Genomic DNA, 17,669 nt, shown 5'->3' on the forward strand with positions numbered 1-17,669 from the left:
CCCGCTGGGGCGCGGGCGCCGCGGCCCCGCGCCGCTCCGCGTCCTCCAGATCCGCGCGCGCGTCCTCGAGATCCTGGCGCGCGTCGTCGAGCTCCGCCCGCAGCTGGGCGACGACGCGGCTCTCGCCGCCGCCCTGCTCCGCGGCCGCGCGCAGGTCGTCGGCGTCGCGCTTGAGATGGCGGATTTCCGCCGCGGCGGACGACGCCGCGAGCTCCGCGGCGGCCGCGCCGTCCTCGGCCCGCCGCTCCGCGTCGCGGAGCTGCTTCCGCAGCTTGCGCGCGTCGTCGCCGCTGGCCTTCTTCGCGGTCTCCGCGGTCGCGAGGTCGTCGCGCGCGCTCGAGAGGGACGCCTTGAGCCGCGCGACGACGTCGGACTCGTCGACGATGACCGACGACCGCCGCCGCTCGGGGGCGGCCGCCGGCCGGCGCCGCTCCGCGTCCTCGAGATCCGCGCGCGTCGCCGCCAGGTCGCGCTGGGCCTCCTCGAGCTCGGACGTCACGCGCGCGACCTCCCGCTCCGCGGCGGCCTCCCGCTCCGCGGCGGCGGCGTCGGACTCGCGCGCGCGCCGCCGCGCGTCGGACTCGAGCTTCCGCGACGCCTCGTCGCTCGCCGCGCGCGCGTCGGCGGCGTCGCGCCGCGCGGCGGCGAGCTCCTGGCGCAGCGTGCGCTGGTCGTCGCCGGCGGCCTTCTTTGCGGCCTCGGCGTCGGCCCGCGCCGCCTCGTACTCTTTCCGCGCCTCGTCGAGGCTCGCGCGCAGCTTGGCCACGACCGTCGACTCGTCGACGATGACGGACGACCGCCGCCGCGACGGCTTCGACGTCGACCGCGCCTCGGCGTCCTCGAGATCCGCGCGCGTCGCCGCGAGCTCGCGGTTCGCTTCCTCGAGGTCGCCGCGAAGCCGCGCGAGCACGCGGCTCTCGTCGGCCGGCGCCGCCGCCGCCGCGCGCGCCTCGGCCAGCTCCCGCTCCGCCTCGTCGACGCGCCGTTGGTCGTCGCCCCGCGACCGCTTCAGCGCCTCGCACTCCTTCGACTTGGCCTCGTAGTCGCGCCGCGACTCGTCGACGTGCCGGTGGAGCTGCGCGACGACGGCGGAATCCGGCGCCGCGACGCTCGCGCGCCGGCCGGAATTTTTGGTCGCCGCCTCGAGGTCCCGCCGCGCGTCCGCGAGGTCCGACCGGAGCCGCGCGACGGTGCGGCTCTCCGACGACGGCGGCTCGTCGTCGTCGTCGAAGGAGCCGAAGACCTTGAGCGCGCCCGAGCCCGACCGGGGCCGCGCCGTCGGCTCCGGCTCCGCGGCGCGCGCCTCCGCGAGGTCCCGGCGCAGGCCGTCCACCACGGCCTTGAGGTCGTCGTCGCCGCTGCGCTCCGCGGCGGCCCGGCGCTCGAAGTCGAGGTCCCGGCGCAGCTTGGACACCTGGTCGCCCAACGTCTCCCGCTCGACGGCCGCGTCGCCGAGCCTGCGCTCGAAGTCGACGCGCGACGCCTCGGCGCGGCGGTCGGCGTCGGCCTCCGCCGCGGCGACGGCCGCGTCGCGCTTCTTGCGCTCGAGCTCCGCGCCCTCGCGCCGCGCGTCCGCTAGGGCCCGCTCGTCGCTGACGACGACGCGCGTCTCCACGGGCGGCGGCGGCGGCGGCGGCGCGGCGGCCGCCGCCGCGGCCGCGCGGAGCTCCGCGGCGTGCGCCGCCTTCACGTCCGCGAGCGTCGCGCCGAATTTCGACTCCGCGTCCTTGAGCGTGGCCATGCCCGCGGCCGCGGCCCGGTCCGCGCCGCGCTGCTCCGCGGCCCGCAGGTCGTCGGCCCGCACCCGCTCGGCGTCGTCGCGGTCGCGGACGGCGGCCTCGAGGTGCGCCGCGACGGCGTCCTCGACGGACGCGACGACGACGGACGCGCGCGACTTGGGCGCCGCCTTTTGGGACGAAGCGTCGGGCGCAGCACCCTTCGTCACGACGGCGCGCAGCTTGTCGGCGAAGGCGTCCTCGGAGCGGCGCACGGCCGCCGCGACCTCGGCGTCCCGGAGCGCGCGCTCGTCGTCGAGCGCGTCGCGGCGCGCCTTGTCCGCGGCCGCCAGGTCCGCCTCGTGCGCCGTCCGCAGCTCCCGCAGGGCCTGCGCGTGCGCGTGCTCGAGCTGCGCCCGGTCCTCGCGGCGCCGCGACTCGGCCTCGACGGCCCGGAGGGCCTCCGCGTCCTCGGTCGGGCCGCGCGCGTCGTCGACCGCGGCGAGACGGCCGGCCCGCTGGCCCGATTCCAGCGCCCGCGCCACGTCGACGGACCGCCGCGACTCGGCGCTCGCGAGCCGCGCCTCGTAGGACTCGCGCAGGGCCCGGAGCTCGACGCCGTGCGCGTCCTCCGCGGCCGCGAGCGCGACGTTCGCGCCGCCGCTCGCGTCCGCCGCGGCCGCGCGCGCGCGCTCGAGGCTCTCCTTGTACTGGGCCGCGAGCGCCTCGAGGCTCGCCGCCGCCCGGGCCTGCTCCTCCTTGACGCGGCCCACGAGCTCCGCGTCGTGCTTCGCCTCGGCGTCCGCGAGCGCGCGCGCCGCGTCGCGCCGCGCGTCGCGGAGCGCCGCCGCGCGCGCCGCCTCGAGCGTCCGCGTCGCCTCGTCGAGGCGCTTCGCGCCCCGGTCCGCCTCGAAGGCGACGGCCGCGTCGAGGTCGCGCTGCGCGTCGTCGCGCTCCTCCTTGGCCTGCTGCAGCAGCAGCTTCGCCTTGGCCGTCGCGTCGATGGCGACGATGGACGCGCGGCTCCGGCGGCCGCCGGGCGACGGCGGCGGCGACGCCGGCAGCAGCGCGGCGCCGGAGACGGCGTCGCGGAGCTTCGTCGCGAAGACGTCCTCGGTCCGCCGCACCGCGCGGTCCTTGTCGCGCGCGGCGGCCTCGGCCTCGCCCGCGAGCCGCCGCGCCCAGCCGGTCTCGGAGTCCTCGAGCTTGCGGCCCCAGGCCTCGTTCGCCGCCGCCAGCGCGACCGCGCCGTCGCGCTTCTCCCGGTCGAGGCGCGACGACCACGACGCGTCGCGCGCTTCCTCCGCGGCCGCGGCCGCCTCGCGGAGGGCCGACGCGTGCGACGCCGCCAGCGTCTCGACGCGGGCGTCGGCGTCGTTTTTGCACCGGGCGACGACGCGCGCCTCCGCGTCCGCGACGTCGCGCGCGACGCGCGCCTCCCAGCGCTCCGCGAGCGACGCGCGCTGCGCGTCGAGCTCGGCTTCGACGTGCGTCGCGTGCGCGCGCTTCTCCTCGGCGACGGCGCGCTCGACGGCCGTCTCCCGGTCGTCCGCCGCGCGCTCGGCGAGCTCGCCCTTGAGGGCCTCGAGGTCGGTCTCCGCGGCCGCGCGCTCCGCGGACCGCTTCGCCCGTTCGTTGTCGAGCTTCCGCGCAAAGTCGTCGCCCGCGGCGGCCGCGACGGCCACGAGGCGCGCCTTCTCGAGGGCCCAGTCGCGCTGCGCGGCGTCGAGGACCTCGAGCGCGGCCGCCTTGTCGCGCCGCCGCGCGTCGTCCGCCGCGGTCGCGGCGCTCGCGTGCTCGTCGCGCAGGAGGTCGCTCGCCTTGGCGTGCTCGTCGCGGAGCGCCGCCGCGGCCTCCGCGGACCGCCGCCGCTCCTCCTCGAGGGCCTCGTCGCGCGCGCGGTGCGCGTCGTCGTAGCGCCTCCGCGCCTCGTCGAGGGCCTCGCCGTGCTCGGCGCGGCGCCGCTCGAGCGTCTCCGCGTGCTCGGCCCGGTGCTGCTCGAGCCGCGCCTCGTGCGCCGCGCGCGTCTCCTCGAGCGCCTTCCTCCCCTGGACGCGCTCGCGCTCCGCGTCCTCGACGTGCCTCGCCAGCTCCTCCGCGTGCTCGTCGCGCCGCGCGTCGTGGGCCGCGCCGAGCTCGTCGAGCGCCGCCGCGTGCTCGACGCGCCGCGCCTCGAGCGCCGCGGCGTGCTCGGCCCGGTGCTGCTCCAGCGTCTCCGCGTGCTCCGAGCGGTGCGCGTCCAGCGCGCCCGCGTGCTCCGCGCGCGCGGCGTCGAGCGCCGCCGCGGCCAGGGCCCGCTCGCGCTCGAGGTCCTCGAAGGACCCGGCCTTGTGCGTCTCCAGCTTCGAGCTCACGTCGCGGTGCGCCTCCCGGTGCTGCTCGACGACCTCGAGGTGCTCCGCGCGGTGGCGCTCGATCTCCTCGCTGTGCGCCTCGCGGTGCTGCTCGACGATTTCGAGGTGCTCCGCGCGGTGGCGCGCCATCTCCTCGCTCGCGGCGGTCCGCGCGGCGTCGAGCTCGCGCGCGTGGGCCTCGAGGGCGTCGGTGTGCTTCCGGTGGAGCTCGTCGTGGGCCCGGTCCTTCTCCTCGGCGTGGGCCTCGAGGGCCTCGGCGTGCGCTTGGACGTGGCGCTCGATCTCTTCCTGATGCTTCTTGACCCAGGCGTCGTGCGCGTCGCGCTTCGCCCGCTCCCAGGCGTCGCGCGCCTCGTTGTGCTTCGCCTCCCAGGCCTCGTGGGTCTCGGCGTGCTTCGCCTCCCAGTGCTCCGTGGTCTCGGCGTGCTTCGCCTCCCAGTGCTCCGTGGTCTCGTTGTGCTTCGCCTCCCAGTGCTCCGTCGTCTCGGCGTGCTTCGCCTCCCAGGCTTCCGAGTGCTCCGCGTGCCGCCGTTCCCACTCGGCGTGCGTCTCCTCCTTGGCCGAGTGGGCGAGCTCCAGATGCTTGCGCGCCTCCTCGCGGTGGGCCTCGAGGTCCCGGGCGGCCCGGGCGACCTGCTCCCGCAGCCGCGTCTCGTTGTCCGCCTGGCTCGCGGCGAGCGCGGCCTCCAGAGCCGCGCGCATGTCCGCGGCGACGCAGGCCGCCGCGTCCGTCGACACGGCCAGCGAGTCCTGGAACTCGGAGCGCATCTTCTTCTCGCGGCTCAGGGCCGCGGCGACCTCGGCGGCGGCCGCGGCCGCGGCGGCCGCGGCGGCCGCGTCGGCGACGAGGAGCGCGGTCCGGCGGGCCTCGGCGTCGCGCGCCGCCGCGGCGTCGCGCGCGCGCTCGGCGGCGCCGGTCGCGGCCGCGGCGTCGCGCGCGCGGTCCGCGGCGGCGGCGGCGAGCGCCTCGCCGCGCTGCTCCGCCGCGGCGACGGCCTCGGCGGTCTGCTTCGACGCGAGCGATCGGAGGCTCGACTCGAGCGCGTCGGCCTCGGCCAGGGCCCGCGCCTTGTACTGGCGCTCGACGGCCGCCGCGGCCTCGGCGCTCGCGGCCTCGGCGCTCGCGAGCCGCTCGTCGAAGGCGTCGCCGGCGCGCGCGAGGGCCGCGGAACTCGCAGTCTCAGCGTCCGCGAGGCGCCGCCGCGCGGTCTCGCCCGCGGACCGCAGGAGCCGCTCGTGGCCGTCGCAGAGCGCCGCGGCGTCGACGGCGAGGCCCGCGACGCTCGTCGCCGCGGCGGCGACGAGGGCGTCGGGCCGCAGGGACGCGTCGAGCTTCGATTTCGCCGCGTCCGCGGCGCCCGCGGCCAAAGCGGCCACCGTGTCGCGCGCCGCCGCGTCGAAGGCGCCGACGTCGACCGCGCCCGCGGTGAACTGCGCCAGGACCGCGTCCATGGCCCGGGTCACGCGCGCGACGTCGCAGGGCACGTCGGCGAGCGCGCTCGGCGCCCCCTCGACGGTCAAGGCGCATACGGGGGTCGCGCGCGCGTCCAGCGTCTCGGAGGCGACCGTCGGCCGCGCGGGCGGCTCGAGCTTCGACAGCGCGGCCCGGACCTTGTCCACGGCGAGCTTCCCGGCGCGGACGATGGCCCGCGCCTTGGAGGCCTTGAAGCGCCGCAGCAGGTCGCCCGTGTCCTTCGCGTGCCGCGCGTCGCGGTCCGCGACGGCCCTATCCAGGCTCTTCGCGAGCTCGCTCTGGAGGTTCTCCACCGTCGCGTCGTGCTCCCGCTTCCGCCGCTCCAGCGTGTCCTCGAGATCTTCGACGAGGCGCGCCGCCTCGACCTCGCGGAGCGCCGCGTCCTTCTCGGACCGCGCGACGGACTCCGAGAGTTCGCGGTGCTCCGCGTCGCGCGCGGCCCGGAGCCGCGCCTCGCGCTCCTCCGCCGCCGCGCGCTCGCCGGCGCGCTCGTCCTCCGCGAGGGCCTTGTCCCGGGCGTAGCGCTCGGCGATGGCCAGCGCGTCCCGGTCCGCCTCCGCCGCGAGCCGCTCCTTGTGGTTTTCGAAGTCGGCCTGCGCGGCCGTGAGCCGCTTCATGGCGATGTCGCGCGCGGCCTCGGCGGCGTCGGCCCGCACCTTCTCCGCCAGCGCCTTCTCCGACAGCGCCGCCGCCTGCTGCTCGGACGCGCCGAGCGACGCGCGGCACGTCTTGAGCTCGAGGTCCAGGTCGTCGGCCTTGGCTTTCGCGTCCTCGAGGCACCGCGCGGCGCACTCCCGTTCCACTCTTCGCAGCTCGCTCTCCGTCTGCTGGAGCTTGCCGACGCTCGACGCGAGGCGGTCCTCGCGCTCCGCGGCCAACGCCTTCTCGTCCGTCAACAGCCGCTCGAAGCGTTTTTTCAAATCCGCGTCCTCGGCCCGTACCAAACGCAGCTCCTCCTCCGCGCGCCGCGCGGACCGCTGCGACTCCTCGCCGGCGAGGCGCAGCTCGCGGCCCGCGGCGCGCTCGCGGTCCAGCGCGTTCGCCGCCGTCTCGCGCGCCGCGGACTCCGCGTCGAGCAGTTTGGCCAATCGCGACGCCTCGTCGGCCAGGCCCGCGCGCTCGTGCTCCAGGCTCGCCTTGTCCCGCTCGGCCTCGACCAGGTGCACGTCCCGGAGCCGCGCGAGCTCCGCGCGGGTCTCGTCGAGCGCCGTCCGCAGGCCCTCGGAGTCGCGGCGGTAGCGCCGCGCGGCCTCCTCCGCGCCCGCGGCGCCGCGGCGCGCGCGCGGCAGCGCCTTGAGCACGAGCCGCGCGAGCCGCGCGGCCGCGGGCCCGCCGACGGCCTCGGCCGCCGCCGCCGCCTCGCCGCGCGCGGCCTCGCGCGCGTCCTCGACGGTCGCCGCGTACGCGAGCGCGTCGCCCGCGTCGCGCGCCAAAACCTTCGACGCGAGCGCGACGGCGTCGACGGCCCAGGGGCTCCCGCGCGGCGACGGCCGCGGCGTCTCGCGCCGCAGGGCCGGCGGCTGCGGCGGCGGCGTCGCCAGGAGGTCCTCGGCGCCGCCGAGAAAACTCGACGCGTCGTCGTCGCCGAGGTCCGGCAGCGCCGGCGTCGGCGGCGCGGACGCCGACGCGCGCGTCGCGTCGTCGTCAAAGTCCAAAAGCTCGCAGACCCGCGCCGCGAGCTTCTCGAGCTGGAAGCCCGTCTCGTCGAGGGCCGCGCGGAGCGCCGCCGCGGCGACGACCGCGGACCGCTCGCGCGCGGCCGCCGCGTCGCCGTCGCGCTCCGCCGTCGACGCCCGCAGCTCGAGCGCGTCCCGCGTGTCCTTGAGCGCCGCGGCGTAGCGCTCCTCGACGTCCTGCACCGCCGCGGCCGCGCGCGCCTCCGCGTCGCGGAGCTCGGCGTCGTGGCGGACCGCGGACCGCTCCAAGTCGTCGTCGCCGCGGCGCCGGTCGACGGCCGTCCGCGCGCCGTGCTCCGCCTCCGCCGCCTCGAGGTCCTCGATGCGCCGCGCCCGCTCCGTCTCGAGCTCCGCGGCCGCGCGCGCCTTGAGATCCTCGAACTCGCGGCGCTCCAGCGCGAGCGCCTGCTCTAAATCCTCGCAGCGCCGCGCGGCGACCGCCGCGGCGTCGTCGGCATCGCGTTTCGCCTCGAGCGCCGCGCGCGCGTCGCCCTTGAGGCTCTCGAACATGTCCTCGCAGGCCCGCTCCGCCGTCGCCTCGGCCCGCCGCGCCTCGCCCTGGGCCTCCTCGACGGCCTCGACGGAGGTCCGCCGGTCGTCGTCGCGCTCGCGCCGCGCGGCGTCGCGCTCCGCGCGCAGCACGTCGCAGGCCTCCGCCGCCGCCTCGAGCCGCGCCGTCGCCTCGGCCTCGGCCGCCGTGACCCGGAGCACCGCCGCCCGCGCGACCTCGAGCTCCGCGGCGGCCCGCGACGCCTCGCTCTGGAGCTCCGCGTTGGCGCCCTCGGCCCTTCTCAAACTCTCGAGGTGGCGGCCGGCGGCCTCGACGGCCTCGTCGCGCGTCGCCAGCGCGTCGCGCCGCGCGGCGTCGAGCGACGCCTCGAGCTCGGACGTCGCGTCGGCCTGCCGCGATTCCAACGTCCGCTTCTCGGCATCCGCGGCGTCGCGCTCGCGCTTCACGGCGATGGCGAGGTCGTTGTGGAGCTTCTGGCGCTCCTCGCCGAAGGCGCGGTCCTTCGTGGCCTGGGCGGCGACGGCGGCCTCGAAGCGCTTCGCGACGTCGTCGACGCGTTTTTCCAGAAACTCGGACCGCTCCTTGCCCTTGGCGAGCTCGCTCCGCAACGACCCGGCCGACGACCGCTCCGACTCCACGAGGGACCGCAGCCGGTCGCGGTCGCTCTCGAGCAGCGCGAACTTGACCTCGAAGTCCTTCGCGGCCGACGCGAGCGCGGTCGACTTTTGGGTCCGCGCCTCCGCGAGCTGGGCCTTGAGCGCGGCGCCGTCGTCGCGCTCGCGGGCGACGCGCGCGTTCGTCGCGTCGAGCTTCGCCTCGAGGCGCGTCGTCTCGTTTTTCGCGTCGCGGAGGGCCCGCTCCGCGTCGGCCGCGCGCTTCTCCAGGCCCTCGACCTTCCCCCGCGCGTCCTTCTCGCGGGAGACGGCGCCGGCGCAGCGGCTCTCGGTCTCCTCGATGGTCGCCTCGAGCTTGGCGACGATGGAGACGCGGCTCTTCGCCTCCGCCTCCGTCCGGGCCTGGCACGTCCGCGCGTCGCGGCCGACGAGCTCGAGCTCGCGCCTCGCGCCCCGCGCCTCCAGGGACGCGTCGTCGCGCTCCCGGCGGAGCGACTCGGCTTCCGCGCGCAGCTTGGCGCACGCGTCGCGGTCCTGTTGGGCCTTGGCGGCGCTCTCGCGCGCCGCGTCCTTGGCGCGGTTCGTTTCGGCGTCCGACGCGCGCTTCTCGTCCTCCGCGGCTACGACCTGGGCCTCCGCCGCGGCCCGCAACGCCTTCTCCTCCGCGAGCTCGCGGCCCAGGGTCCGGGCGAGCGCCGCGGCCTCGCCGTCGACGACGGCGAACGACCGCGACTGGCGCTTGCTTTTTAATTCGTCGACCTCGGCCTCGAGCGCCGCGCAGCGCTTCCGCAGGTCGTCGCGCTCCGCCACTAGAGCCCCGGATTCCAGGGCTTCGAGGCGCTGCTCGAGCTCCTCCTTCTGCATCTGGACGTAGCGCAGCGCGTGGACCTCCGCGACGACGGCGTCGCGGTCGTCGCCGGACCGCGGCGCGCCCTCGAGCTCCTTGGCGAGGACGGCGTTCTCCCGGCGCAGGCGGAGCGCCTCGGCCTGGGCGTCGCGCAGGAGCTCCGCGGCCTCGTCGTCGCCGCCCATGCTGCGCAGCAGCTCGTTCTCGTCCAAGAGCCGCTTCGCCTCGCGCCGCGCGTCCGCGAGCGCGGCCTCGACGTCGCTCGGCGGCGCGCGCCGCTTCAGCCGCTCGTTCTCGTCCCGCAGCCGGTCGAGCTCGTAGCCGCCCCCGCTCCGGCCCCGCTCCGCGGCGTCCGCGCGCGCCTCCGCGGCGTCGCGCTCCGCCGCGGCCGCGGTCAGCGCCGCGGCGTACTCGTCGCGCTCGCGGCGCAGCGCCAGCGTCGAGCCGGCGTCGTCGAAGGCGCCGTCGACGCGGCACGCGCGGTCCCGGAGCCGCGCCTCGAGGGACGCGACGATCTCGGCGTGCTTCAGCGTCTCCGTGCCCCGCACCCAGGCCTTCAAGACCCAGCGCCGGAGCAGGTCCTCGCAGCGCGACAGCTCCGCGGCGAGCTCGCCGCGGCTCATGGTCGCCATCGGGCGTCGGTCCCGCGTGGCGCGCAAGGCTACGTTCGGCTCGCAGCAGTGGCGGTTCCCATTGATCGACGCTGCCCCGAGTAAATGATAGATTTTTTTGTTGAAGCCATATAGAAAATAGTCAAGCTATGAAAACCAGAGTAGCGATCTTTTGTCCGAGACGCACCATTTTCTTCAAAATTGCGATGAAGGGCACCTGGCGGCGTCCCGAGGCCACCCATTCACAAAAATACTTCCAGGTACCGCAGCGTGTGGCGTCGGACAAAGAATACGTGTTATCTTCTGTCCTCGACCAATGAAATCGCTGGAATATGCGACTGACTTTAATTTTTCCATAATATAACTATTTTCTATATGCACAATTAATTACCCGAACCGCGCGAGCCGCTTCTGGCGGAGGTCGTCCGCGTCCCGCGGCGGCGGCGGCGGCGGCTGGCGGGGCGCGGCGGCCGGCGGGAAGTGGGGCGACGTCTTGCCCTTGAGCGCCTTCTTCAGCGAGGACATGCCCTGGAACTTCTGAGCGTCGCGGCGCTCGTGCTCCTTGGAGACGACGCCCTTGAGGCCCTTCTTGCCGTCGAAGCCGAAGACGTTGCCCCGGGGCCCGCCGTCGTTGCGCGCGGCGGACCGCTCCGCGGCGCCGCGCGTCTGCGCGTCCTCGGCGCGCTTGATGTCCGCGTAGGACGCGCCGCTGAGGCCGATGTTCTTCGTCTTCGGCTTCGCCGCGGGCGCGTCCGCGGCGTCGTCGGCCCAGCCGACCCAGGCGTCGCAGGGGAAGCACTTGTAGTACTTGCGGCCCGGGTTCTTCTCGCTCCGCGAGACGCGCGCCTCGCAGGCCGCGCCGCACGTGCCGCACGTCGGCGGGCCCGCGGCGGCGGCGGGGGCGGCGGCGCCCGCCGGCTCGGGCTGCGCGGGCGGCGCGGCGCCCGCCGGCGGCCGGGTCGTAGCGCTCCTCGCGGCCTGTCTTCGGGTCCTGGAGCGCGAGCCGCCGGCCGAGGTGGAGCGCGATGACGACGTCGACGCCCTTGAAGAGCTCGCGGTGCGCGGCAGTGCCCGGCGCCGGCGCGAGGCCCGCGGGGATCGCGCCCGTCGCGAGCAGCTCGACCCGCGTCGTCTCGTAGACGCAGAACGGCGCGGCGTCGCCGCGGCCGTTGACGAGCCGCACGTTCAGCGCCGCCTTGCCGAGGAGCCGCGACCGCCAGTACTGCGACGCCTCGCGGAACTCGACGCGCTTCTTCCCGTAGCAGATGGCCTCGAACCACTCGCGCTTGATCGGCAGCTGCGCCTCGGGCACGAGCGCGGGCTGCGCGGCCGCGGGCCGCGGCGCGGCGGCGGGCCGCGGCGCGGCGGCGGCGGGTCGCGCGGCGGCGAAGACCGGCGCCTCGACGCGCGCGCGCTTCGCCGGCTTCGCCTCGGCGCCGCCTCGCAGGAGGCGCTCGTCCTCGGAGTGATCACTCAGGTCTTCGACGAGGCGGTCCGCGGTCACGAAGGCCGGCAACGCTTGCGCCGGCGCCGGAGGCGGCGCGTCGTCGTCGGAATCGCTGATTAAGTCGACGATCTCGGCCATCGTGTCGCGCGGCGCGTCGCGCTGGCCGTCGCGCACCTGCCCACGCGACCTTGAGCCGCAGCATCAACGACGACCGCAACAACGCTTCAACCACGCGTCCGCCACATTGCCGGAGGGAGGACGCGGGCACCAGCTTCGCCAGCTTCGCCAGTTGAAGGCCAGCTTCGAAGCCAGTCACCGCGACCTCCCTCTGCACATTGCACGACGTCTCGAACACGCCTTTTGCGCCAACCAAGGAAGGCAAACACACCCTTACCGCCGGCTGCTGCGCGCGAGGACGTCGTGCTCCTTGAAGGCGATGTTCGGGTAGCGGCGCTCGACGTTGACCCACTGCTCCGGGAGCGTCGCGTCGCGCTTGCGCTGGAGCTCGTCCGGGTGCGTCCCGCCGAGCTCGACGCAGAGCGCCTCGAGCGCCGCCCAGGTCGAGCCGAAGGCCTCGGGCTGCAGCGCGCCGGACGCGATCTGCGGGAAGAAGACCTTCGGGTCCTCGGAGCGGTACTCGTTGCCGTGGATGTCGAGGAGGTCCTCGAGGCCGACCCAGATGGCGCCGACGCTGTGGAAGGACGGCACGGTCTTGATGGGCTTGGGCTGGACGGCGTCGGGCTCCGCGAAGAACAACGCGCGCACCGTCTTCTTCTCCGAGGGCTCCATGAGGATCCGCAGCAGCCCCCGCGGCGACACCTTGACGTTCGTGTCGCGCAGGCACGACGCCACGGCGGCCTCGACCATGGTCTCGCCCGGCCGCGCCTTGCCCGCGGGGATCCAGTACCGCGGCTTGCCGTTGCAGTTCGCCGTGTGCGCCGACTCGAGCACGAGCAGGAACTTGCCGTCGGCGGGCCGGCGCACGACGAGCAGCGCGTAGGCGTCGAAGGTCTTCTCCGGCGCCGCCGCCGCGAAGTCCGCGACCGCGGGCGGCGCGAGGCCCCGGTGCACCTTGGGATTCGACAGCACCATGCACTTGAGCTCGTGCGACGAGATGAACGCGTCGCCGTCCTGGTCCGTGCCCTCGGGCGTGTGGTACTCCTCGAGGTGCGTCGCGAAGGACTCGAAGCCCTTGGTCCGCCGCGTGACCTTGGCGCAGAGCGGGCATTTCGCGTCCGCGCCCCGCTCGGCGACGTGGAAGAGCGAGTAGTGCGCGAAGAGCTGGGGCGGCGTCAGGCCGTCGAGGCCGCAGGCCGGGCAGGCGACGCGCGCGCGCCGCTCGCCCTCGGTCTTCGCCGGGTCGGCCACGGACGACGCGCGCGCGAGTTCCAGCGCGCGCGTCGCGTCCCCGGCGACGCCCGTCACCATGCGCGCGCCGGCGCCCAGCGCGTCCAGCGTGTAGCGCGGGCTCGCGGCGACGGGCCGGCTGTAGACGATGACGAAGATGCGCTTCAGCGACGCCTCGAAGGGCGCGTGCGGCCGCTGGATCACGCGCAGCAGCGGCCACGACATCTCGCCCTGGTCGATGACGCCGTCGCCGTCCTCGTCGTAGGCGTCGACGAGGCAGGCCAGGGGCAGGCTCCGACCGGACCGCGGGTGCTGGATCGCCGCGAGCTCGTCGAGGGCGCCCTGGGCCGTGCGGTGGAACGCGCTGCCGAAGCCCGCGCGCTCCGCGAGCGCGGTCAGCTCCGGCCGCCGCCGCTCGTCGGCGGACCGGATCAGGACCCAGGGCCGGTCCGTCGGCGGGCCCGTCGCGGCCCCCGGCGCGGGCCGCGACAGCGCACCGGCGCTCGACTTCCCAAAGGGGTCCGACCCGCAATTTAGCAGCGCGCCGTCCACGGTTCGCAGCACCTGCGGCGACGACACGGGCCCGACGCTCGGCGCGCTCGCCAGCGTCGGCGCGCGGGAGGCCACGGGCGTGACCTCCGGCGGCGGCGCGACGGCCACCTTGTTCACGCGGTATTTGGACGCGCGACCCATGACGGGCTGCTCCCACCGCGGCGCTGCCCGCGGACCGTTGCGGACAAAGTTGCGCAAGGAACCATTACCCCGCGGCCGCGGCCGCCGCCTCCGGCGCCTCGCCCGGCGCGGGCTCCGGCGCGAGCGCGGCGGCCTCGTCGTCGAGGAGCAGCCGCCCGTGGAGGGGCGTGCGGCGCTTCGCCTGGCGCCACTGGAACCAGGCGTCGGTCGGCGCGCCGCTCGACCGGCCCTCGCGGCGCGTCGCGCGCGCGAGCACGTGGCCGTCGCCCGCGGCCGCGGCGACGACGCGCCGCGACGCGAGGGGCCAGACGGGCATGGGCGCCTTGACGGGCGCGTCGCGGCCGAGCACGGCGCCCGAGCCCCAGACGTGGAGCACGCCGTCGTCGTCGAGCGCGGCCGCGAAGGTGCGGCCCGCGCCGACCCAGAGCGCGTCGCGCACCGCGTCGACCTTCCGCGGCGCGCCGGACGCGACGGCGGCCGCCCTCGCCTTCTTCGGCGTCGCCTCGGGCGCCGGCGGCGCCGACGCTCTCGTCGCCAAAGGCGAAGACGGAGCCGTCGACGGCGAGCGCGACGACGAACGACGCGCCCGCGGCGACCTGGGACACGGCGACGGGGAGCGCGACGCGCTCGAGGCGCGGCGCGGCGCTCCGGCTCGCGGCGGCGGCGAGCCGCCGGAGGCGGTCGTCGGGCCCGTCGACGCGCGCCGCGACGGCGGCCGCGACGGCGCGCGACCGGAGCACCGCGGCGCGCGCGGCCGCCAAAGCCGCGACGGACCGCTGCATGCGCCGCAGGTCCGGCCCGCCGAGGCCGTGCGCCTTCTCCGCCCGGTGCGCCGCGAGCAGCGCGCCGCGGCGCGCGGGCGGCGGCAGCGTCGCGAGCGAACCGTCGGCCGCGTCGGACTCGAGTTTCAGCGCGACGTCCGCCGTGCGCCGCGCGCGGCGCACGGCGTCGCGGGCCGCGCGGTCCGGGTGCGCGTGGTCCTGCCAGCAGTCCGGCGGCGCCGCCGCCGCCGGCGCGTCGCCGGCCCTGGCGCGCCACGCGAAGCAGGTCCCGTCGCGCGCCGCGACGACGTTCACCGCCTGTGTGGAAATCAAATCTTCAACCCGACTGCAATGTGATCGTATGCGTTCGTTTCGACGCAAGCTCTTCCGCCGTGTTTCAAGAACTCGACGAGAGCAATCGATTCGTCCAAAAATCAGCCGAATCGACATCGATTTGACGGAGCTAGAGAGTTCTGAAGTTTGGTGGGGACCCCCCAAACCAGTGGTTGATTTCCACACAGTTCACCGCGGCCGTCGCCGCCGCGGAGACGACGTCGACGGTCGCGAGGGCCGCCCGCAGCCCCAGCGCGCCGGCGCCGCCGTCGAAGGCCGGCGTGCGCTTCGCCGCGAAGCCGAAGAGCCGCCGGCACCCGTCCGCGTACTCCGCGCAGACCTCGACGCAGTCGCGCCGCGGCGACAGCGCGACGCGCGTCGGCGGGCCCGCGGGCGGCCGCGCCGCCGCGGTCGACGGCGCCTCGCCGTGGTCGGCGTCGTCGTCGAGCCAGGGCCCCTCGTCGAAGGCGGCCTCGGCCTCCGGCTCGAGCGGCGCGAGTTTGGCGGGCCGGTCGCGGAACGCCTCGCCCACGGTCGCGCCCCAGGCGTAGACGGACCCGTCGGCGCAGCCGCAGGCCGACCGGTCGCCTAGCGCGGCGACGCAGACCACGGCGCGGCCTCGCAGCGCGTCGTTCGGGGCTTTCCTCGTCCGCGAGTCGCCGAGGCCGAGCTGCCCGCGGCCGTTCGCGCCCCAGCCGTAGACCTCCGCCGTCCGCGCGCCGTCGAGGTCGCGGAACCCGGCGACGTAGGGCGGCGGCCGCGACGCCGCCGTGCCCGCGGCGAGGCGCCAGAGCGCGTCGTCGCCGACGACGCGCGCGCCGAGGCACCGGCACGCGGCGCCCAAAGCCGCCAGCGCGCCGCCGCCCAAGAAGCGCGCGAGCACGCCGAGGCCCTGGCGCGGCAGCCGCGCGAGCCAGGTCTTCGGCGGGCCCGCGTTGAGCTCCCAGGGGTCGTCCCACTCGGGGCACCGCACCGCGCCCAATAGCGACGCCTCGGAGCCGACGGACTCGCCGGAGTCGTAGCCGTCGCCGTCGCGGCGCGGCGACCTGCGGGAAAGCGCCCATGTCCCTCGCCAAAAAGCCATTTAGGGACGCCGGTCGAAAAGAGGACGCGCTCCGCCGCTTCCGCCGCTCGTAGCGGTCGCTCTCGCAGGACGCCATGACGCAGACGGGCAGCCAGCCCCCGCGGCGGAGCGCGTGGCGCGCCGGGCGGAAGCCCAGGTTCGCCGCGAGCGTCACGCGGCGGCGCACGGCCTCGCCGGCGACCTTGACGGCGCCGACGGCCGCGCGGGGCACGCCGCAGCCTGTGCCGGAAACAACCGGTGGAATGGCCCCGTCCAGCAAAATTTCAAGCCTCTCTCTCTCGGTCGAATCGACGTCGATTCGGCTGATTTTTGGACGAGTCGCTTTCTCTCGTCGAGCTCTGCGAAAAAAAACATGTCAAAACCACATGCATATTGAAGTCGTGTTGAATATTCTCGTTTCCCGCCCGGGCCGCGGCGGGACGGCCGCGCGATGGACCACGCCTTCGAGTTGGGCCGCTTCACGAGGGCCACGACGTCGTCGTCGTCGGAGCGGGGCTCCCGCTCGGGCCGCCGCTGGTCGCACCAGCGCCGCTCGAGGCCGTCCGCGGGGCCCTCGCGCGACGGCGACCCGGCGGACGGGCTCCGGGAGCCGCGCGACCCGCCGCTCGGGCTCCGCGACTTGCGGCCCGGCGACTTGGACTTGCGGCCCGCCGGCGGCGCCGCGGTCGCCGCGGCGGCGCGCGGGGGCTCGGTGACGCGCGCCTGCCGCGGCCGCGCGACCGGCGGCGGCGGCGGCGGCTCCTTCCGCCGCGCGCGCCGCTCGAGCGCCAGCAGCGTGCGGCCGTGCTCGTCGAGGGGCGCCGCGGCCGGCGCGTCGAGGGGCGCCAGCGGCGTCAGGACGACGCGCGTCATGCCCGCGCACGCGTCCGCCGCGCCGGCCGCCATCGTCGCGGCGCGCCGCGCGGTCCCGAACGCGAGCCACGCGGTCTCCTCGGCGACGGCCGCGGCCGTGTCGACGATGCCGTCCATGGGCGCGTAGAAGTGGCCGTCGGCCGGCGGCCGCGCGAGCACGGCGCGGCACGCCGCGCGCCGCGCGAGGTCGAAGACGCCGAGCTTGCGCCGCCGCGAGCGAAAGTGGACCGCCGGCGCGGCCTCCGCGGCGAGCATGAGGCGCACGGCCCGGGGCTGGATGCCCCGGGGCCGCCACTCCTCCTCGCTGGACGACGACGAGTCGCTGTCCGAGTCCTCGAGCCGCGCGCGGCCGCGCGTCCGCGACCGCGCGCGGTCGACGTCGCGCTTCGTGATCCGCCGCGCCGGGTCCGGCGACTTCGAGCGGCTCCGGACGCCCGCGCGCCGCCAGCGCCGCGGCCGCGCGGCGAGCTCCACGGCCGTCCAGGCGCGCGCGCGCGCGAGGGCCTTGTGGGCGCGCTTCTCGGCCTCGCGGTCGATCTCCCGCACGACCAACGCGACGCCCTCGGCCTCCGCGGACCGCCAGAGCCGCTCCTCCTTCTCCGTGATGAGCTTCTCCCGCCACTGGGCGTCGGCCAGCGCTTTTTCCGCGGCCGTCTGGGGCTTGATCATGCCCATGGACTCGAAGAACATGGTCAGCTCGTGCTCGGTCCAGGACTCCAAGGCCTCCGCGGGCACCTCCAGGCTCCCGCAGTTCTGGTAGCGCGCGCGGCACGCGTCGATCCAGCGCAGCCGCGCCGCCACGCGGGACTCGGCCATGGTGTGGCTTTGCAGTGGTTACATTGCTGCGATCCCGGGTTGCCGCCGCATCACTCCATACAAAAGAAGCGCAGCCCGGTGCAATGCAAACTATGCCGTGCAATCACCAGAGATATTGACCTGAGAACGACAGAAACGCCAGCCCTGGGGTTTCATCCTTATCCGGGCCAGCTCTCCTCGCAAGAAAAGACGAGGCCCATCGCGCGCCGGCAAGGCGGTGTGCCGCCATGGCGTCGCCGGCGGGCTCGACGGGCGCGCCGTCGCCGAAGCTCGGCGCCAAGGAGCGCGAGGAGAAGCGGGCCCGCGAGAGCCGGGCGCGGGCCATGGCGAAGAAGATGGAGCTCAAGAAGGCCATGGAGGAGCGCAAGGAGCCCGAGAGCAACGCCGAGGCCCTCGCGGGCATGCGCGACCTCCACCCGGAGCTCAAGAACCTCGCGCGCCTCCAGGCGCAGCAGCAGCAGGTCTACGAGGCCACGGGCGTGGGCGGCGTCGCGCGGCGGCCGAGCCTCCTGAAGCACGACAGCGTCCGCGGGT

General features: G+C 76.1%; 2 protein-coding genes across 2 annotated transcripts in view; both read right to left on the reverse strand.

The window, feature by feature from the left end:
* Positions 1–9,926, reverse strand: part of AURANDRAFT_71991 (hypothetical protein) — a gene marked incomplete at both ends in the record, with an annotated part of 18,505 nt that extends 8,579 nt beyond the window's left edge. The window contains one exon of the mRNA XM_009040777.1: positions 113–9,926. Within this exon, the coding sequence (XP_009039025.1) occupies positions 113–9,823 (9,711 nt within the window). The remainder of the gene's footprint in view (positions 1–112) is intronic.
* Positions 9,927–10,189: 263 nt separating this feature from the next.
* AURANDRAFT_65631 (hypothetical protein) lies at positions 10,190–17,135 on the reverse strand (the record flags this gene model as incomplete). The annotated part of the gene is made up of 8 exons (XM_009040776.1): positions 10,190–10,726; positions 10,833–11,436; positions 11,644–13,185; positions 13,358–13,791; positions 13,814–14,368; positions 14,577–15,429; positions 15,494–15,686; positions 15,833–17,135. 8 exons carry the CDS (start codon positions 17,133–17,135, stop codon positions 10,190–10,192), a joined length of 6,021 nt encoding a protein of 2,006 aa, XP_009039024.1.
* Between the last annotated feature and the right edge of the window lie 534 nt (positions 17,136–17,669).

Source organism: Aureococcus anophagefferens (assembly GCF_000186865.1).
Source record: "Aureococcus anophagefferens unplaced genomic scaffold AURANscaffold_16, whole genome shotgun sequence".
NCBI lineage: Eukaryota > Pelagophyceae > Pelagomonadales > Pelagomonadaceae > Aureococcus > Aureococcus anophagefferens.